At 39.7% G+C, this 23,095-nt stretch overlaps 1 protein-coding gene across 2 annotated transcripts in view; it reads left to right on the forward strand.

Moving 5' to 3' along the window:
- The window catches only part of LOC127576532 (PTB domain-containing engulfment adapter protein 1-like), a 273,626-nt gene that overhangs the window by 190,724 nt on the left and 59,807 nt on the right, over positions 1 to 23,095 (forward strand). Inside the window, exons 5-6 of one of the 2 annotated variants that reach the window (XM_052027044.1) lie at positions 10,523 to 10,570; positions 18,120 to 18,191. In XM_052027044.1, coding sequence (XP_051883004.1) covers positions 10,523 to 10,570; positions 18,120 to 18,191 — 120 coding nt within the window. The remainder of the gene's footprint in view (positions 1 to 10,522; positions 10,571 to 18,119; positions 18,192 to 23,095) is intronic. The other variant, XM_052027036.1, reaches the window with a different exon arrangement.

The raw sequence follows: 23,095 nt of genomic DNA on the forward strand, positions 1-23,095 counted from the left end.
CAGAGAAATTAAGCTAATATTTTGGATTTGTCAACATGGAAGAGACTCAAATAAATTCCCAGAAATGCAAGGGAACCAGGAGTCTGATGAAAAAGAAGAAGTGGAAAAAAAAGTTCTGGAGAAATTCGTGGGATTGAAAGACAATAAGTCCCCAGCACGAGATGATCTGCATCCTGGAACGCTAAAAGAGGTAGCTGTGGAAATAGTGGATGCAATAGTTATTATCTCCCTCAAATTTTAGACTATGGAATGGTTCCTACAGATTTAAAGGTGGCAAACGTAACCCACAATTTTAAAAAGGAGTAAGGGAGAAAACGGGAAACTGCAGAATGGTTAGCCTAACACCAGCAGCAGGGGATTTCCTGGAATTCAAGTGCCTTTTATATATAGACTAGATTAGACCAAGTTAACATGAAATTATGAAAGGGAAATTGTGCTTGATTGATGTACTGGAGTTCTTTGAGAATGTAACTGGTAGAATAGATAAGTGAAAAATAATGGATATGCTATATGTGGATTTTCAGAAGGCTTTGATAAAGTCCCTCATAAGAGGTTACTGTGGAAAAATTAAAGCACACAAGATTGAGTATGGATTTAAAATGTCTTGACAGTTAGGAAACTGATTAGGAATAAATGAGTCATTTTCTGGGTGGCAGTTCGCAATAAATTGGGTACCTCAGTGATCAGTGTCTGAGCTACAGCCAGATATATTTATCAATGATTTGGATGATGGAACCAAATGTAATATTTCTAAGTTCAACAACAACACAAAACTGGATGAGATTGTGAATTGAGAGTAGGATGTAAAAAGGCTTCAAGATGATTTAGATAAGTTGAGGGAGTGGGTTTTATTTAACTGGTGAGATTGGAAAAGGTTGATGTACACCTAGTCATTGAAAACATGCAGTTAAGAAGAATGGAATAATGGCCTTCGATGTAAGGTTTTGAGTACAGGAGCAAGGATTCCCTGCTATGGTTATACAGTACCATGGTGAACCCACACCTTATTAAATATAGTTTTATTCCCTTTACATAAAAAAGGATATTCTTGCTGTAGAGGGAGTGTAGCAAAGACTCACCAGGCTGACTCCTGGGATGGAGAAACTGTTACATGAGGAAAGATTGGGTTGGTACTGCCTGTATTCACTAGAAAAATGACAGGAAATCTCATCAAAGCCTGCAGAGTTCTGATGGTGTTCAAGATACTGGATAGTGATGGAAAAGGATAGTTCAGGTCTACAGGTTAGGGTCCTAAACTGGAGCAGGGCTAATTTTGGGGGAAATTGGGCAGGATCTAGCTGAGGTCAATTGGGTGAGCCTGTTTGAAGGGAAACAAACATGTAGCAAGTGGGAGGCTTTTAAGAGTGTGATATCAAGAGTCCAGGAGCAGCATGTTCCTGTTAGGGTGAAGGGTAAACCTGGCAAGTTTAGGGAACCTTGGCTGATGAGGGATATTGAGACTCTGGTCAAGAAAAAGAAGGAAGCGTACATTGGGTTTAGGAGGGTGGGGATGAGTGAATCCCTTGATGACTATCAAAAGATTAAGAATATTCTTAAGAGGGAAATCAGGAGGGCAAAGTGAGGGTAAGAGAGGGATCTGGTGGGGTAAGGTTAAAGAAAATCCCAAGAGGTTCTATAGCTAAATTAAGAGTAAAAGGGTGGCTAGGGAGAGAGATCAGCAGGTCGACCCGCAGGAGATAGGTAGTATTTTTAACAAATGTTTCTCCTCTTTGTTTACTGAGGAGAAAATCATGATTGCCCAACACATAAGGGAAACAAGTGGAGATGTTTTAGAGGGAATTCATATTATCAGAGAGGAGGTATTTGCACCTTTACAGGATATTAAGGTGGATAAATCCCCAGGGTCTGACCAAGTGCATCCTCGGACTTGATGGGAAGCCAAAGAAGAAATTGCGGAGGCCCTTGTGGAGATATTTACTTCATCAATAGCCACTGGTGAAGTTCCTGAAGACTGAAAGTTAGCTGTTGCTTAAGAAGGGTAACAAGCACAAGCCAGGAAATTATAGGCTGGTCAGCCTGACATCTGTAGTGGGGAAGTTACTGGAGGGACAGAATCTACCAGCATTTGCATAGACAGAGTCTGATCAGGGGGAGGCAGCATGGCTTTGTGCATGGAAAGTTGTGCTTGACAAACCTTTGAGTTTTTTTGAAGAGGTATCCAAAAAGGTAGATGAGGGTAACACATTGTATGTTATCTTTTTGGACTTTGACGAAGTCCCGCATGGCAGGCTGGTCTGGAAGGTTAGGTCCCATGGAATCCATGGAGAGCTAGTTAGGTGGATTCAAAATTGGCTTGGAGGTATGAAGCAGAGTGGTGGTTGGAGGTTGTTTCTTGGCATGGAGGCTGGTTACTAGTGGTGTGCTGCAGGGGTCGGTGTTGGGACCTTTGTTATTTATATATGATTTAGATGCGAATGCAAAAGGCTTGATCAGTAAGTTTGTGGATGACATGAAACTAGAAGGTGTTGGTGATAGCGAAGAAGATTATCGTAGATTACAGGGGATCAATTAGGGAAGTGGGCCAAGGAGTGGCAAATAGATTTCAATACAGATAAGTGTGAGGTGATGCATTTTGGAAAGTCAAACCAGCATAAGACTTAACTCGGGCACTAGGGAGTGTAATGGAACTAAGAGACCTTGGAGTACAAGTGCATAGTTTGTTGAAAACTTTGTCACAGGTAGACAGGATGGTGATAAAGATGTTTAGCACACTGGCCTTCATCAGTCAGGGCATTGAGTATAAGAGCTGGGACATTATGTTGCAGTTGTATAAGTCATTGGTGAGGCCACACTTGGAGTACCGTGAACAGTTTTGGTCACCATGTTATTGGAAAGATGTGTTTAAACTGGATGGAGTGCAGAAAAGATTTTCAGGGATGTTGCCAGGACTAGAGGGCCTGAGTTGTAGGGAAAGGTTGGCCAGGCTATGTCTTTATTCCTTGGAATGTAGGAGAATGACCTTATAGAAATGTTTAAAATTATGACAGGCATAGATAAGGTTGACGGTAACAGTCTTTTCCCCAGAGTAGGAGACTCCAAAGCTAGGGGACATAGATTTAGGGTGAGAGGGGAAAGATTTAAAAGGGACCTGAGGGGCGATTTTGTTTTTTCACACAGTAGGTGGTGAGTATATGGAACAAGCTGCCAGAGGAAGTGGTTGAGGCAGGTACAATAGTATCATTTAAGAAGCACTTGGATAGATACATGGGGGGTGGGGTTTAGAAGGATATGGGCTGAACATAGGAAATTGGGACGAGCTGTGTGGGCACTATGGTCGGCGTGGACTCGTTGGGCCGAAGGGCCTGCATCCGTGTCCTATTGCTCTATGACTCCAAAAGATCCATGGATGGAAAAGGAAAACAAAACGTATAAATCTCATCAATACTTTTTAAAAAAAAACAATACTCCCTGTGTCACTAATCGGAAAATGAAAACAAAAAAGCCGGAAATACTTGGCAGGGCGGACAGCATTGGTGGAAACACAAAAGTTACTTGCGTGACCTACTGAGTATTTCCAGCCTCTTCTGTTTTTTAATCATCAGCAGGAGGAAAAAGAGAGTCGTGTTTCAGATCAATTCTGAAGGAGGACGACGACCAACTAAGGTTTCAGGAATAAGTTTCCGTATGCATCTTATAGGATTTATTATTTTTAGTTTAGATTTTCAGGATTTCTATGTCTGTTATTCCTGTCTGATTTTGTTTAGAAAAAGAAAACAGCAAGTGGTTATCATATTTCTATTTCTCTGGATTATACTAGCTCAAATCACTTGACGGAACTTGTCCTAGTTTGCTCATTTGCAGCTTTTTTTTCAGATAACTTTCCTTCCAAACATTTTTATGTAGCTTAGGATTGGTCTTTTTCCATCTGGAAAGCCAGCCATTGGAGGATTCATAGCTTTCCGTCTCCTGTTGCTGTGCCAACTTTTAGGTATTTTTGTTTTAACAAAAGTCCATTCATTGGAGCCCCATGGGATTCTACCCTGACAAACTAAATGATTTAGTTGCTTCTCAAGTCTTGGTCTTTTCCATCCTTTTTTCATTTTGGAATTTAATTTTCACTGCCTTATTTCATTGGTTTCTCTTCTAGCTTTGTGCTTCAAAGCATTTCTAACTGGATTGCAACACGCTTGTTAGGCACTTACTTTTGGAGGTCACTTCAACATATGGGGGGGAGGGGAGGTTTCAGATGTTTATGGCTACTGAATGCTTGCCTCCAAAACAATTTATTTACAATTTATCATTGTCAAAGTAGGGGGAAAGATTTTTTTTCATTCATCTAGCATAAACTTTACTCATTATTTTGATCTAGTTTTAATTTTGTTCTATTCAGGACGTATGCTACTTCAGCTTGAATAGCATATTCAGTTTTTTTCTATATATGCTGTTTCAGTGATATGTACTGGGAATAGAATTTCTAATTAGTGATACATGAAACAGACTTTTGGATGACAATTATTGCCAAAATCTTGCCCTAGGGAAGAAATTGATCAGTGTTTTAAAGTAATTTATCAACTTTTGTTTCCTCTTTCAAAATAAAGTATTCAAAACTTCTAATCCAATCATTTTTATGTATCAAATGTCAGAGCCATGTACTATGGTAATTGTTTCTAAATCATGGGCTTTCAGATATATCAATCTTTTGTAAAAGTGTTGTCTCAATTGATTGCTAGTTCATTTATTTCAAGGAGATTAATTCCCTAATATTTCAAAGAAAAACATTGTTCATGATGATTAATATGCCATGCCTAAGCCACAGCTTTTAAAAATACTTTGTCTATGAGAATACTATAATGTACTCATAATCATTCTTGCTTTACCTATAAATCAGCCTGAAACCTCTGTATTACTACATTTGAACTACTTGCATAGCATAGAAATAGCCATTTTATTTTTTTGTGGATGAAATGTTAAAAGGAACATTGGCAAAATGTGACCAAATATAATATTGGAAGGTAGGACATTTTCTAGGAGAAGGGATTCACCAAATAATATAACTGGTTTAAAAAATGTGAGTTCTGTACTGTCATATTTTAAAACTGTGTTTATGATAAAGCAAGATTCTTTGTGTAGTGCGTAGTTAGAAAATGACCTTGACCTAGTTATTAACCACTACTTATTCAAAGCATTCTAACTATCACAAATCAGTTGAAATACATCTATATGCTATATAGAGTTCATGGAATTGTCCCGTGAGGTGTACACATGAACGAAGATCAAAGCTTGGACAAAAATGTTACTTGCCCTTGCTCTGATTTCAGTTTTTGTTGATTTGTACACCAGGGGGTTCTGATGTATAACTTTTGAAAATGGATGAAGTTTCCTGAGACTGATTCCTAATTCAGTCATTTAGAAATTTGATAATGCTGCCACTTTTGATGGGACGTTAGCTGCTTGGTTAAGCCTTCAATGTGTCAGGTAGTGACCAATGCTCAGTGTGAGTCAATTGTGTATATCGGCCCCATTGGTGTAGGCAAAATATATGCGTGTAATAGTCCTGTTCCTGAAACAGTAGCTGGGTCCTTCAAACATGAAAATATTGAGAGCAACATGTATTTGAGGCTCTCTGTGAAAAGATGGATTATTGCAGCAGCTACTGACATCCTATTGAATGTGTTCAGACAAATTGGATTTATATAAGGCCTATTCTGCACTCCTTAAAGGGATTGTTGCAGGCTGGCAAAATACCAATTTTGTAGAGAATTCTTGCATGGTTGTTCTTGCCAGGGCCCCATGGCTCAGAAGGTGGTTCCCCACCACCCCCACCCCCACCCCCTCCCCCGAGCCACCTCACATTTTAATCCTGCTTTCTTCTGGCCCTAACCTTGACCTCCCTTCTAACAACTCTAATCATCCTTGTATTTTGTGGCTCAAATCATAAACCTTAGACCTGGATCCCATGGGTCTGTGTTGGTTATTGTTACTTCACAACCAGGCTGGTAATTTTCCTCTCGCCCCATGCATCCACTACCTCCTGATGTTGCCAGCAACCTGATTTCCATTCTTTCTCTTTGGATTCAAGGTACTGAATTTTGAGGTCCAATTTTCAGATCTTTTGTGCTTTTCTGTTGTGTCTCTACCAAATATCCGATTTGTTTGAAAGGGCACCTTGCACACCACGAGTTGAAAATGTTAAATGACATACATTGTCTTCTGATGTCTTTGCTTGTTAAGATGGTAATTAATAGAATCAATCCAACAGAGAAGGTACCAGCTTTGATCCTGTGCCCTCATTTAAGCTAGTTTAGCCAAATGATGACAAAATTAGGTGAACGCGAGAAGAATCTTCCTTTCACCGAACTGTGAATATCTGTAATGATCCTTGGCAAAATCCATTTAATAGATTCTTTATTAATTTCTTCCATTGAAAGAACAAATAAATGCCAACAGAGATAATGAAATCGTTCATGGACTACAAAAGCTCAAGAAGCAAAGAAATTACATTTTCAGAAAGTTGGCAGCTGATGCAAGATTGTGGAATTCCAAAGCCACTTAGATGTTCTGGATTTTTGTTTGATTGTGTTCAACTATTCAGGCGGAAAATTTGAAGATCTTTTTTCCTGAAAAGAATTGAAGTACGTGATTTAGAATTTAGGATAGCATAAAATGCGCATTATCTGGGCAAATATCCAACTTGGTGCATTAAATGTCATCCATCACTATTGTTAATGGAATTACCCAGGAGGAACATTGCTCCAGTTCACAGCATTTAACATTTTTACAGTGATTGTGTAATTATTTTGGACATATAAATTATATTCTGTGAAATGATTAACTCTTTATAACTCTTAAGATCAAACAGCAACTTGCATTTCAACAGGATACAAAATGTACAGTATGCTAAAAGCAAATTATGGAACAAGCAGTTGTGGGAGATATTGGGGCAGATGTCAAAAATAGTGATCAAAGACTTTGGTTTTGAAAGGCACAGTAGCAAAGTGATTTAGGGAGGTAATTACAAAACTTGAGGCCCTGGGTGCCATAAGAGTTGGGTGCAGAAGGAGATAATAGAGAATAGAAATTGTTGAGATTAGGGACATGGACACATTGTTTTGGATGATATCTAGTTTATGCAGGATTGAATGAAGGAAACTCAGCAGGATTCTGTGGAATAATTTAGTCTAGGAAGTGACAAAAGTACAAAAACTCCATTTCCTTACAACATACAAGGAGGCCATTTGGTCCACCAAGTCTATGCTGGCTCACAGAGCAATCCCATTCCCCCATTGATTTTTCACTGTAGCATATTCTGCCCACATTCCCATTACCCCCATCCCTCCCAATTCTACCACTCTTTACAGACTTGGCAATTTACAGTGGCCATTTAATCTACCAACCAACATGTCTTGATGTGGGATGAAACTGGAGAACTCACACAATCACAGAGAGGGCATCCAAACTCCACACAGAGAGCAGCTGTAATCGGGACTGAACCAAGGTCACTGGAGGTGTATGGCAGCAGCTGTACTAGCTGTGTCAATTTGTCACCTCAAGAATCTTTCAATAGCACTTATCTTAAAGCATAGGCAGAGTTGTATGATAAATCCTGTCCTCAAAAGTTTTCTCAAGGAATTGCCCGTTGCTGAGATTTTGCTAACGAGCCTACAGTTACCTTGTCTATCTATTACAGTGTCAAGCGCAGCCTTTCACATCTCTAGTATCATACCCATAATTAGAGAGATTTGGAATCCATGGCATTCACACTTAAGAAATTCGGGTACATTTGATCCAGGCCTGATGATCTATCTACTTTCAAGGACGCCAAAGCTCTTAAAACAGCTTCTCTCACTTTTTAATGCAATGCAATTTTTCATATTCTGTGTCAACTACAATGTCTGCATCCAATTCATCCTCTTCTTTAAAGATAATTGCTGAATGTTTATTAAGAATCACATACCTTCAGACACAGGTTATCTCTCTGGTCTCTGAGATGCTTTACTCTTAGTTACCCACTTGTCCATTTGGCATTTATAAAAACATCTTTGATATTCCCTGCCTTGGCAATAATTTATCTTACCACCTATTTGATTTCCTAACTTCATTTTTAGTGTTCCCCTTCCACACATGTTTTTCACTTGGTTTATTTTCAGAATTATGCAGGAAAGGGGGGTGTGGGGGGGGGTTATACAATTTGTATTTGTTCTATTTACTTTGTTCCGATTCCACTTACAAAGATTCCTCCTAGTTCTATGCTCACTAGCAAGTGGCATTGGGGTTAATCTAGAGATTGCTATCATCACTTTTTAATCTTTTTTGAAGCCTGCTATTGTCTGCCTGCAAGACGTCTTCCTTCATTCTACTGCCATTGGTACTCATGGACTGCCACCACTGACTGAGCAGAATGTAGGACAACCACTCGGCAGAATTTTTGATACTGGAAGCAGGAAAGTGACATACCATATGGAATTATTTTATTTTTCTGCAGTCCTGTGGTCAGGTTGGGTTAGCTCCTGGTTTGGCTTAGCTCTTTCCAGTAACCTCTGACCTTGGACCAAGTCTTTTATTTACTTGCTTCACTGCAGTCTGTTCCTGTTCTTGTCTCTGCTGCACCAGGCTGTGCATTGCACAATATTTATCTGCTTTTATCCAGTTCCCAGTCAGCCAGTTCCTGTCTCTGCTCGGCAGCCAAAATGCACAAATTGCATATAAAGAGAAAACCAGCTACAGTACCTGGGATTTCTACAGATGTTATTATGTTACATTTGGCCTGGAAGTGAATGGGGAATAGAGGGAGAAACACAGGAAAGAGTACAAAATTAAAGCCATAGCTCCTGTGGTAGAATAAAGTTGATGCAGCTAAGGTGCAATCCACATGGTGGCTGAACCAGCAGCATAGTAGTTTATTTACTGAACATGTAATCCAGAAGCATGGACTAACAATTAAAGATGCACAAATTCAAAACCGCTCAGCCCAATAACCAGGGAATTTGAATTCATTTGATTAAACACTCTGGAATTCCAAATAAAAATCTGGTTTCAGCACTGTCTCCTTTGTTATAAAAACCTTTTGTGGTCCATTTGTTTTTTTGAGACACTGTCTACCTAGTCTGGCCTGCGTCACTCCAGGACAACACTTGTGTTGTTGGCTGTTAATTGGCTTCCAAAGTGGTCTAGAAGCATCATAATCACTATGCCAGATGGAACCAACCAGATCAAGGGGCTTCTAACACAGTGGAACTGACATCTAAAGTGGGAGAGCTTCTTCCAGAGCCAAACGTGATCATACTTGCAAAGTCATAGCATACATCCAACATCCTAGTCTCCTCCATCAAAATCACTATACATCTATCACTGTAGTCAGATCCACCAGAGATGGTAGCACAGTAGCAGGAGGGAATGGCACTATGATTCCTTGATATTGACAATGGATTTCGTGGCTTCAAGTCAAGCACAGATAACCACCCACCATCCTTGTTGAATCAGTACTCTTGGTTGAATAATGCTCGGAAGAAGCATTGAAAGTAACAGCAGTGCAGTATATACTTTGGGTGGGAGAGCTTCAGTATTCATCACCAAAAGTGGCTCAGTAACAGCACCACTCACTGAGCTGGCTGAGTCCTGAAGACATAACTGTTGAATTGGGTCTGTAGCAGGTGGCATGTGAATCAAATTGAGGGCCTAAATCTTTCCCTTGCCCTCACGAATCTACCTGATGTCTATGTCAGCAGATTTTATCTCCACAGGTCATGTGGAGGTAAAAATTTGGTGATTCACCCTCTAACATGATATGTGGCATTACCATTGTGCAAAATGGAATGGACTTGAGATTTATCCAGTGAAAACTGGGCATCCATGAAGCACTGCTGCCATCAAAACTCTTCCACCATCATCATCAGTAACCTCATGACCAGGAGTATGGTTCACTCTAACATTGCTATCAAGCCAGGGATTTTACATAGCTCATTGCAGAATGGCTGGGAATAGTACCTGGCATACCAAAAATTGAGATGGTAAACTGCTGAAGCTCAAGCTCAGCACTACATGCATACAAAACAGCAAAATCATCATGATGCATACAGGGCTAATTGAACCCATGACTAACAGATCAAATAAGAGCTGCAGACCTGCCAGATCTGGTTATGATTGGTGCCAAACAGTTAAACTTGAACAAGAGGGGGGAAATGCTGAGAAAATCTCTCCAACCTCAGCAGTACCTAAGACAAGGCTGGAAGATGTGTTGTAAATCCATCTTGGTTTCTTCCTGAAGTTCCTGCCATCAAAGAAGTCAGTTTGATTCACACCTTTAACATAAAGAACACTTGAGGTCATTAGTTGCAACATAGGCTTTGGAATTGGTTAATAATTCTGGAAGTAGTTCTCAAGACTTGTGCTCCACTTACATTCAATCATCAGAAATCCAATGACAAGTGTCATTATCAGTGCTCTAAACAGCACTAACTCACTAAAAATTGGTATTGGTTTATTATTGTCACTTGTACCAAGGTACAGTGAAAAACTTGTCTTACGTACCGAGTGCAGTTACACTGAGTTTTTCTTTCCACAGATGCTGCTTGACCTGTTGAACGTATTCTGCATTTTCTGTTTTATATCAGTGAGTACTAGGAGCTGAGAAAATGCATCAAGGTTGTGCCAGATTTTTCTTATAGGCTCCATGCCAAAGTCATGTCATCGCTCGGCTACATGATGTTGGCAAACCATCAAATGCACCATTACCCTTCTCTTAAATTTCATGTGAAATAGTGCCTGCAAGTTCTGTACCGTCATGAGCTGCGTCATAGAGGAAAAAAATTTGACAGTACAGAGTGCATTGAGGTAGTACAGGTTAAAAAAAACAGAACAAAGTGTCACAGCTACAAAGGAAGTGCAGTGTAGGTAGACGATAAGGTGCAAGGTCACAACAAGGTAGATTGTGAGGTCAGAGTTCATCTCATCATATAAGGAAACCATTCAAAAGTCTTATCACAGTGGGATAGAAGCTGTCCTTGAGTCTGGTGGTATGTGCCCTCAGGCTCCTGTATCTTCTGTCTGAGGGGAGAGGAGAGGAGAAAGAATGACCCGGGTGGGTGGGGTCTTTGATTATGCTGGCTACTTCACCAAGGCAGCGAGAGGTGAAGACTGAGTCCATGGAGGGGAGGCTGGTTTCCGTGACGCGCTGGGCTGTATCCGCAACTCCCTGCATTTTCTTGCGGTCCTGGGCAGAGCAGTTGCCATACGAAGCTGTGATGCATCCAGATGGGATGCTTTCTATAGTGCATCAATTAAAAAATCTGTCCACCAAGGCTTATTTCCAAAGAGCTGAAATTCCAGAGGTTAATTTAAAATGACCGCCTTTGACTACAAGGTAGTATTTTACTCAAGGATCCTTGGTAAAACTGAAGTTAGTTAGCATCCCTGGGGAAAACTCTTCACTGGAAGATTGTTTAAGGTCATCTCACCCCCAGGATGCTGACAATGTCCTCAGCCCAACCATCTCTATTGTTAGCCTTGGTTCCATCATAAGGTAGAAGAGTTCAACAGGTGCAGGGTGCACCACCAGCTGCAGGTACTTCTCCAATTCACATTCCATTCAACTGCTCCTCCATCATAACCATGTTTAAATCATGTTATTCCTGCCCAAAAGCATTTTGGGTATTCCTTCACCAGAAGGACAACAGCAGTTCAAGAGGGTGGCTCACCTCCATGTGTGGACAATAAATGTTGATCTAGCCAATAATCCCCTTATCCCATCAATAACTTTTTAAAAAAAATATCTCAGGCATCTGCACTGCTTTTCATAAATGGAATAGGTTCTCCCTGTCAATATGTCTTCCTCACCCAATCAAATTAAAACCACATCAGCTGACCACTTATTTATTAATTTTTGTCAAATCTGTGCTAAATATCCCATAATTACTCACATCAATACACAATGCTTGAAAAGTTGTTCTTCAATATGAAGTACTTTAAGATGGTTCTGAAGCACAACAGTAGTATTTATGCATGTCTTTCTTTTAATTTGTCTTAGTATCTTTTAATCTCCTTGCTTAAGAACAACCTGCAGGTCTTTTCTCATAATTTCCAGCTCTGGTATAGCCCTGTCACTGTGCTCAGTGATTTAGCTTATTTTCTTTGATATTGACATTTGAGAAATCATAAAGAATTACACAGTGCAAAGATATTTGCATAAAGGGAATGCAGAGATGGATTGATGTGTTTGTTTTGCATTGCTAATGACATTAGATAGCACGATTGATGAGATGTTAATGGTTGCAATGAATGATGACTGCTCTTTGCAGTTTCACAGCTCAGTGTCTGTATAGTTGTGAAATATAGCCGTGGGTGTTTACTGTTCAGAATAAGGCTAGTTGAGAATCAGCATTCTATGATCAACATGATGCAAACACTAATTTGTAAAGCTCCCAAGTAAATCTTCTATGACTTATTGTAATTATTGACTTTATCTTCGACCACGATACAAATAATGGATCAGCCTACCACCTAGAATCGCTGTCCACGGACCTACCCACCTTCAGTTGCTTGCCCAGAAGTAGAGGGTTGCTCCTGTGAGTCAGATGGTGTGACATAAAGAGGCTTCAGCATCAAGTAGCCCTTAAGTGAGTCCTGATGCAGGGTTTCAACCTGAAACATAGGCAGTTCCTTTCTTCCCACAGATGTTGCTTGACCTGCTGATCTTTTCCAGCAGATTGTTTGTTGTTTGTCCTTAAATGATGTTCTTCTGAGGCCCTTTCACCCTGAACCCTAAACATTACTGACCGGAGGCAAATCGGAGTGTGGGGGTGGGAAGCTTCATCGCCTGTCAAAATTGTGAAGCGCTTTTTTTTGCTGCTTTGTTGCACAAATCACTTTGCAGTTCTATTACAGGAACCTAGCAACATGGAAAAATAGGAAGAGGCCATTCAGCCATGTGCCTGCTGATCCTATATTCCGAAATCAAATTTCTGCTCTCTCCCATACACTTCGTTGCCTTTCCTGTCTAGAAATATATCCACCTCCTTCAGTACATTCAGCTTCCATGGAAGGCAGAACATTCCACAGTTTCACCACTCCGAGTGAAGAAATTTCTCTTCTCCTCAGACCTAAGTGTCAATCCTGAGTTTATGACAGCTTTTTCTAGATACCGCTGCCGGGGAAATCATCCACCCTGCATCCAGCCTGACAAGCCCCCTCGGAATTTTATAAGTTTCAATGAGAGCCCCTCTCATTCTTCTAAACTCTTGTGAATACAGCCTGAGTTGACCTAATCTGTCATTGTATCACAGTCCTGCCATCCCAGGAACTGGTCCGGTAATGTCTGCTACACAAGTCTATCTTTCCTTGGGTTAGAAGACCAAAACAGTATACACTGCTGCAGGTGTGGTCTCACCAAGGTGCTGGATAATTGTAGTAAGATATCCATACTCCTGCACTTAATGAAGGTTAACATACCATTTGTTGTCTTAACTGCTTTCTGCACCTGAACACTTCCTTTTAGTGACTTGTATACAAGGGTACCCAGAGTCCTCTGTACATCAACATTTCCCAGTCTATCACCATTCTTTCTGTTCATCCTCATAAGGTGAGTAACTTCACGTTATTCCATTTTTTTTACTGTATTTGCCCACTTCCTCAGCTCATCTGAGTTGTCTTGAAACTTCTTTGCAGCCTCGTCATAACTCTCAATCTCACCCATTTCATGTCATTGACAAACTTAGAAATTTTGCATTTAATACCATCATCCAAATCATTCATATATGTTGTGGAAAATCTAGGGTTGAAGTACTGACCCTGGGGTACACCCCACATCACTGCCTGCCATCCAGAAAAAGATCAATTTAATCCTAGTCTCTGTTTCCTGTCCATCAATCAATTTTCAATCTGTATCAGTATAACATTCCTGATCCTATCCTAAGTCCTTTCTTGTAAAAATTGTGTTTACTTTGTTTATCTTGTGAATTCTGCTAATGTGATGCTATGTGCCTGTGATACTGCTGCAAGTAAGTTTTTCATTGCACCTGTGCACACATATATTTGTGCATCTGACAATAAACTCAATTTTGATGTTAATTTTGCATAATAACTTCTTACATGAGACTTCCATTAAGGCCTTCTGAAGATCCAAATTCTCCATGTCTACTTGTTCTCCCCTGTCTATTATACCAGTTACATCCTCAAAAAAAATCCAGTAGGTTTGTCAGACATGATCTCCCTTTCATAAATCCATATTGACTTTGTTAAACCCTGTTGATATTTTCAAAGAATCCTGTTATTACAACCTGCATAATAGTCTAGAGTTTTCGCTGTACTGACATTAAGCTAACAAATGTGTACCAAGTTTTTTTTTCTTTCTCTTTCACTAAATAGTGGGGTTCCTTCTGTCAATCTCCAGTCTGCAGGAACCATTCCATAATCTACTGAATTTTGGAAGATGACAACCAATGCATCCACTGTTTCCAAGGCTATCTCTTTTAGTATTCTGGGATGCAGTTTATTAGGTTCTGTGGATTTATCAGCTTTCAGTCCCGTTAGTACTACCAGTACTATTGTTTAACTGATACTAATTTTCTTTTATTCCTCCTTTTATTAGAATCTTGATTCCCTAGCATTTCTGCAGAGTTAGTTGTGTATTCTTCCATGAAGACAAAACCAAAGTATTTGTTTAATTGCTCTATCATTTTTCTTACCCATTATAAATTCCACTCTTTGTATCTGTAAGGGGCCTACCTTTGTCTTCACTAATCTTTTTACAGGCTTGTAGGAGCTTTGACAGTTTCCTACATGTTCCTTGCAAGTTTACTGTCACACTATTTTTGCTCTCTTAATTAATTTCTTGGTTCCTTTGCTGAATTCAAATTTACTAATCCTCTAACTTCATACTTTTTTCTGGCCATGTTATATGACTGCTCTTTGGATCTAGTACTGTCCTATGTAATTTAAAGTAACCTTTAATCATTTTAAAGATCTCTTAAGTTCCAACTCAACCTCCCTTTACAAGAGAGTAAAGACAGGCTATCTGTCTGGTTACATTTTTGTAAATCTTCTGCACACTGATTTTTTTTATGAAGTGTTATGGAGATACATGCTTGGGGCTCCTGAGAGTGGTTTATGTAAAGATGGATACAATTTTTGTGCAATTTCTTTTTCTTTTCAATTCCGTCCACATAGAAAAACTCTAATGCTTGTTTTTATCTTTTCAAGCCGCAGCACCACTTTCAGTTATTTGTGCATTTGTTCTCTCAGAACCTTTTTGTTTCTTTACCTCATTTAGGAGCATGTGACCTGACTTTTCACACTGAAGTACTACCTCACACTTATCTAACTTTGCCGAAAGAAGAATAGTTTTGACTGCTGTATTTAATCTCAAGGGATATGAGAATCAATTACATTTTAATCCGAGAACAACCAATTTTCTTTTACATCCTTTTTAAAACTAAATTCCATTGTGCTTCCTTGTGAATCTTTTATATCTTTATTAGTCACATGTACATCGAAACACACAGCGAAATACATATTTGTGGAGAATGTTCTGGGGACAGTCCACAAGTGTCACCACACTTCCAGCGCCAACATGGCATGTCCACAACTTCCTGACCTGTACATCTTTGGAATGTGGGAGGAAACCGGAGCATCTGGAGGAAACCCACGCAGTCACGGGGAAAACATACAAACTCCTTACAGACAGTGGCTGGAATTGAACACTGGTCACTGGCGCTGTAATAGCATTATGCTAACTGCTACACTACCGTGCCTGAATCCACAGGCAAAAGAGTAGACATCATTATTTCCGGTTAAATGTTAGCATTCCATTTTTTCTGTATACCAAATATTGCCAGCATTGCATATATATTCTAAATTTTAAAAAATTTTCCAAGCTTCTGGGAAAGATAAATGTTGTCCATAAAACATAAATCTACAAGTCACTGTGATACAGGAGTGGTGTTTCAGAGCTCCTTATTTGCAGGAGCAGGGTGTGGTGCCACAGAAATGATGGCCAATGATTCCTCATCCCCTTGTTGCTGTTCCTGCAACTGCTGCAGTACATCCCCAGGCTGCTGGAGTGGCCACTGGAGTCATCTGTTTGCCCTTTTTAAAATGCTGTCGCCCAAAGGTCCCTTGTTGGTATTACTGGACTGAAGTGAATGGATCATGTAGCATGCACGTTCTCATCAAAACCTTGCAGGAGTGTGCCAAAGATAGGTTCCTTGGATATTTGTGAGGATGGAGACAATAGAGCTCTTTTGCTAATTCCACATTAGCCACTGGGAACACTGTTTTTCTGGGATGGACATTGCTCTGACTGCTTGATGTGGGGTCTTGGAACTGGTCAGCTGTCCCAATCTACAGCAATGCACTACAATTCCTATGTGATTCATTTTTGGCCCAGAAGGGACTCGACCACTAAACTGTGACTGCCACTAGCGGGAAATTCTTCAGGATAACATCCGTTACAATTTATGCTCTTGTTATTTACATGATGGCCCCAATGGTCAGCAAATGGGCAGGAGCAAGCTTGGCTGCCATGTTGTCCATGATAAAATGAACTTTCAAGCAGTATTATCCAATGAGTGAAGAATGTGCATAAGGACAAGGAACTGGAATTTTGACTATGAGAGTGTATCCCTGTTTGAGTTGCTGCTACCTTTGAAGATGCAGCAAAGGGTGTTTTGGATGGAATTATCTTTGGTGCAATCAAAATTACACCTATTCAATGTGAGTTTTTCAATGCTAATGTAACATATTAATGTTATGAAACACATTCTATAAAACAAAAAAAATGCAATACAGGTTCCGTGAGGGAGAAAAAGATAATTATTCTGCTTCTCATTTGCACCTAAAATTCTGGGCTTCATTTTGCACCAGTTTTTGACCAGTGTTATTGGTGGAAATGCACATTTGGGCTCCTTGGGTCTGATGAATTATTTTGAGTCAAGATGTGTTCAGATTTAGGAACTGATAGACTGGTACAAACCTTTGAGGAAATGTAGGCATGGCATAAGTCAATGCCTGTTGTGGTTGTGCTTAAGTTAACTATATCTTTTGCAGTGAATATTTGCACATCCTTATTACATTTGGCACTGGCTACAAATATAGAGCAATTACTTTGATGGATGTAAAGCATCTGCAATGTTGTGGGAATGTTGTGCCTAGTAACTACCAGATATGTTATATTTTAAATTGCTACTGGCATTTGTGTCCACTTGAATGCTAAGCTTGGTATTCCAGGAGTTATAATTTAATGAATCTACTAATAATGCCAAGAGAACATGCTGTTGTCAAAATAGCATAATGTGTTCTAATTCTCAAATATGCACAAACTTTCTTAACATATTTATATTTAAAAATGTGTATCTAGCACTCAGCTATAATTATCTCTTTTAATTTTGATGTGGCAATACGGAAAGCAATGAAATGAGAGACTGCAATTCAGATGAATTGCAAATATTTTGTTGTTGCCATTGAATCCTTTCAATGGTGAACAATCGGTAGCACACAGTACTTCAGGTTGATGGGAAAAGGAATCAACTATAATATTTTGGGACTGCTGGAGTGTTCTATTTTGTGTATTTGACTTACAACATTCAAAAAAGGGTACAGCTAGTCCTCAGGTTATGACAGGGTTCTGTTCCTGAGAGTTGTTCGAAAACTGAACTGTTCACAAGTCAGAAATGAACAAAAATGGTGTGTGGGAAAGGATCGCAGAAACAGCTGTGATGGCAGAGTGAGCAGGCATAGGAACAGCACCCACCAGCCGGCCTCACTGATTCGGTGAACTCTGCCTGGTTTGACCCAGCTGTCAATTGCTGCAGCTCGTAGAGAGGGCACATGGAAATGCCCCTTTCCCACCTAGCAGAAAATGCCCGCCGCACCCAGCAAGTTCATCCTGCTAGCCTCTGAAATGCTCATTCATATATATGGGCTGTCCATAATTCAGGCATTCAAAACCCATAATTCAAGAAAAAAGCTCTTCACTGGAGGCCATGTTTTTTTGTACATTAATCGTTTTAAAGAATTTAGCAGAGAACTGTTAACCTGTATTATTGCAGATAAGAATTGAATTTACTCCACTGAGATGAATAAATGTAGCCTAATGATTCGAAGGTGAATGTTATGCTTACATGTGCATACAAACAGTTAATTTTTCAATAATTACAATTCTTTTTCAGTTTCTTGGCAATGCTGAAGTTGAACAACCAAAGGGTACCGAAATTGTGAAGGATGCTGTTCGTAAACTCAAGGTACAAGTTCACTTGATCTACTACTCCTGTAAATCTTGCCCTGATTCATTTCTCACTGAGGCTGAAATTAACCTCTTCCTTGGCCTACTGATGCCCCTAACTGGCGACTGGATGTGTGTGCATTTACAATTATTTTGATATCAATTGGGGAAAATGGCTCCTTGCCAGTCAGTGCTCAAATGTGCAAAGGTGCTTAATTTATGCAACTTTAGGGGAACAAATACGGTGTTAGACTTCGAGTGCAATTAATTAGTGAAGCAATAATTTCCACCCAATTTATTTGGTCATTGAGCTTCACTTCATGCTCCAAAGGCTCATCCCCATCAACCAAGTAAACAAATGCATTTCCTCCTCTAAGATACGTAACAAAAATGTATTTGTTTTTCTTCTGTTTTATAGGAATCTGATGGGTCATAATGTTAATCCAAGAATCTGCAAAGAGATGGGTCAGAGCCATAAAAGATTATAGCAGAATCCTGAATCTCAAAACTCTGTACTGAATGCACCAGCACAGTCGACTGTCTTCAAAGCTTTATTTTTTTTTCTGTCAAATAGAACATAGAACAGTACAGCACAGGAACAGGCCCTTTGGCCCACAATGTTGTGCCAAACTAATTGAACTAATGACACCTAATCCCATCTGCCGGCACATGGTCCATATCCCTCCAATCTCTGCATATTCATGTGCCTGCCCAAGAGCCTCTTAAATGCCTCTATTATATCTGCTTCCATCACCATCCCTGGCAGCACATTCCAGGCATCCACCACACTCTGCGTAAAGAAAAAAACTTGCCCCGCACACCTCCTTTGAACTTTCCCCCTCTCACCTTAAATATATGTCCTCTAATAATAGTCATTTTGACCCTAGGAAAAAGATGTCTGTTGTCTACTCTATCTATTCCTTTTGTAATTTTATAAACTTCTGTCAGGTCTCCCCTCAGCCTCTGCCATTCCAGAGAAAACAACTCTAGTTTGTCCAACCTCTCCTTGTAGCATCTGCCCTCTAATCCAGGCAGCATCCTGGTAAACCTCTTCTATACCCTCTCCGTAGCCTCCACATCCATCCTATAATGGGGTGAGCAGAATTGAATGCAATATCTCAGAAGCAGCCTAACCAGAGTTTTATAAAGCTGCAGCATAACTTACTGATTGATGCAGTGGTCCTAATTTTAATGGCAACAGCAGCAGATCTATCAATATACTATACCAGTGCACTGTAATAAAAACAGAAAATGCTGGAAACGCTCAGTAGGTCTGGTAGCATCTCTGGAAAGAAAACAGTTAACGAGTTAACATTTTAGGTCAAATGTCCTTTTTCATAAACTGAAATGTTAGCTTTGTTTCTCTTTCCATGGATCCTCCTTGACCTGATGAGCGTTTAAAGAATTTTCTTTTGTTTTTATTTGATATTTCCCTCATCTGCAGTTTTTTGATTTAGTTTCCTGTCAGACAAGATAAGTTTATCTTTATTAGTCACATGTACATCAAGACACAAAGTGAAATGCATCTTTTGCGTGGAGTGTTCTGGGGGCAGCCCGCAAGTGTCACCATGCTTTCGGCACCAACATAGCATGCCCACAACTTCCTAACTGTACGTCTTTGGAATGTGGGAGAAAACCGGAGCACCCGGAGGAAACACACGCAGTCACGGGGGGAGCGTACAAACTCCTTACAGACAGTGGCCGGAATTGAACCCAGGTCACTGGCGCTGTAATAGCATTACGCTAACTGCTGCACTACCATGCCTGCCCGAGAATAGACTATTGCTGTGTACTATGAAGTCCAGTGGTGAGTCCATCTTGTTCAGATTTCCCAGTGCTTAGGCTAGTGTGTTACGTCCAGGATCCTGCATTGCATTAGACATGGATCTATGAACCCATTGATTTCAATGGGAATTATCAGGTGACAGATGTCAATTAAAGGGAGAGCAGTTCATTTTTAAAAAATTATTCTGCTTAAATTAATATTTTTAATTATTTACAAGTGTTTAGGTGTTTTTAAACAAAATTAAAAAAATAATAAAGTTGAAATTAAATATGGTTTTTAAATGTCTCTGAATGTGAGAGATGTTCAAAAACTAATATAATCCCCCATTGCTTTTATAGCTGTCAAAGCTGGAGGCAGAGCTTTGTTGGCTGTCAAAGTTATAAGGGGTTAGGTGTCCTGGGTTTGTAGGAGGCCCTGCCATCTCTCAGCTTATGCTAGTCGAGCCCAGTGTGCTGTAGCCGGCAAGGGCACAGGGACCAGATAAGTATGTGCCTACAGAGACCTGGGCCCACCTATTCCAAATAATGCACCTAAGTCTGTAAGATTCAGCTCAATCCTCATTACTCAGATAGATGCGTCATGGGATAGAGTTGTGGTTTCCATTCTGCCTCTCTGGAACTTCATTACCCATCAAGGCAGCCCACGTTACATGACAGACCTAAGAGAGGGAATTTATAGTCTTATTCTGAACAAATTGAGTTTTTAATGCAATGCTTTACTTTTCACTTGGGTACTGTGGAATAATATGACCAGAGTGCACTGTAGAAATTATAAAATGACAAAAAATATTGCTAACAGTTCTGAACTACAAAATGGAAAGAATATAAAATATAATTTGTTACATTGGGTAATGTTTGTGATGAGGGTCTTGCAAGTTGTTGGTTGATACTGAAATGTTTGTGAAAAGTATGTTCATCGCTCAGCCTAGCCTGGATTTTCCTGGTAGTCAGACATTCAGTATTTGGAAGGAGCCAGTGGTTATTTGGTGGCTGGCTTATGATGAGAAACTATCTTTGTGCATTGCTACACCAGCAGCAGCTTTAACATGAACTATAAATCAACCCTGGGGAGAAAGAGAAAAAAAATCTCTTGGTGCTCAGCAAGTAACTGACAAAAAGGTGCTGTGTTTTGGAAAGAATATAAAATCCATGAACCTTCAGATGAGCGATAGAAAATACCAAATGAGAAGTTCAGGGGTTAGATCACCTGTATCATGAGCTAATTTTGTGCAGTAAATTCTGAGATAATTTGAGCATGGATTTTATTAGAAATCACATTTAAAATTTGCACTCCAGGATCAAGAAGAGGGGAAGCAGATTAAAAAGCTCTAAAATTTCTTGGTTCTCGAGTGCAATATAACATTTTGCTGCCTCTCATTAGCAACAGATGCCTATTTTTCTCCTAAATATTATAAAGTGTCTTATGTTCGTTTCAGTTGGTTTAAGGAGTGAATTCCTGGCAGATCAGAGCACCTCTTAATAGCAATGTTAAAATCTGCAGGAAACTGGAAAAATAAAACTAGTACTTTATTGGTTTCACTACTCCTTGAAGCTTTCATTTATGTGGTCATGCAGTATTTGAGAACAAGTTGAAGAAATCACCTTTAAGATTCTTAAAACCTATTAAATAATTACAGACCAATTGCTTTTACTTTAATGGGGTTAACTATGTGGGACAATAACTGCCTTCATTTAAAAAAAAGTTTAATCTAGGGCCACCAGCATGGTTTTGTTAAGTGAACTGTTGATGAAGGCCATATGTTTGATGTGGTCTATGCAGATTTTAGCAAAGACAAGGATCCACATGGCAGGCTGAACAAAAAAAGTAAAAGCCCATGGAATCCAAGGCAGACAAGCTCAATCAATCCAAAGCAAAAAACAAACTGCTGGAGAAACTCAGCAGGTCAGACAGCATCTGTGGAGGGAAATGGGCAGTTGACATTTCTGGTCGAGACCCTCCATCTAGACATTTTCCTCCACAGATGCTGCCTGAACAGCTGAGAATCTCCAGTAGTTTGTTTTTGCTCCAGATTCCGACATTTACAGTCTCTTGTGTCTTCATTCAATTCAAGGTTTGTTCAGTGGCAGGAAACAATGTGCAGTGGTTGATGGGGGTTTTTGTAATTGGAAAGTTGTTGCTAATAAGGATTCATATGGCTTCTTGGTCGTGACATTGGATCTTTGCTGTATGTTAACTATTTAGACTTTGATGAAGAGGGGCATGATAAAGAAGTTTAAAGTGACACAAAAATTGGCTTTGTGGTTGACTGTGAAGGGGAGAGCTGTAGGAAGTTGTAGATGGTATGATCTGTTAAGCAGAAAAATGGCAAATGGAATAGATTCTGGGGACGTGAGGTAATGCATTTGGTGATGTGCAACAAGACAACAGAATATATAATAAATGGGAGCTTATTAAGTAGTATGGAAGAACCAAAAGACCTTGGATTGTACAGATAAATAAGGTCATTAGAAAAGCATAAGTGATGGTTTCCTTTATTAGCTGAGGCATTGAATATAAGAGAAAGGAAGCTATGCCAGAACTTATAAAACATTAATTAGACCAAAGCTGGAGTACGCGTACAGAATTAGTCAACAGATGACAAGAAAGAAAGAAAGTGTTTATTCTTGAGAGGATGCAGAGAGGATTTGCAAAAGTGTTGCCAGTACTGGAAAATTGTGGCTGTGAAGAAAGATTGGAACAGAGGAGGCTGAGGAGAAAAAATGATCAAGGTATATGAAATTATGTGGGGGCTTAAAAAGAACAAATAAGAAAGAACCACCTCCTTCAGCAGAAGGTTCAGAAATATAGAAGGAATAGAGAGAAGGTGAGGAAAAATGGAGGGTGATTAGTGTCTGGAATTTGCTACCTGAAAGGACGGCAGAAGCAGGAACTCTTGTCATACCTCAAAAGTCCTTGAGTCTGTAGAAGAGCTGTGACCAGGCGCGCTGTGGACCAGACCAGGTACTGGAAGTAGGATTCTTTTTTTAACTGGTCCAAACTCAATGGATGAAATGGCCATTTTCTGTGTTTTAAATTTTCCATGATCCTCTGAAATTGTAGATAATTATCAGTAAAAATCAGTAAAAGTTCAAGCAAGTCTTCACTTTCACCTCTTGATCTTGATTTATTTAGCAAAG

This window comes from Pristis pectinata, chromosome 1, assembly GCF_009764475.1.
Source record: "Pristis pectinata isolate sPriPec2 chromosome 1, sPriPec2.1.pri, whole genome shotgun sequence".
NCBI lineage: Eukaryota > Metazoa > Chordata > Chondrichthyes > Rhinopristiformes > Pristidae > Pristis > Pristis pectinata.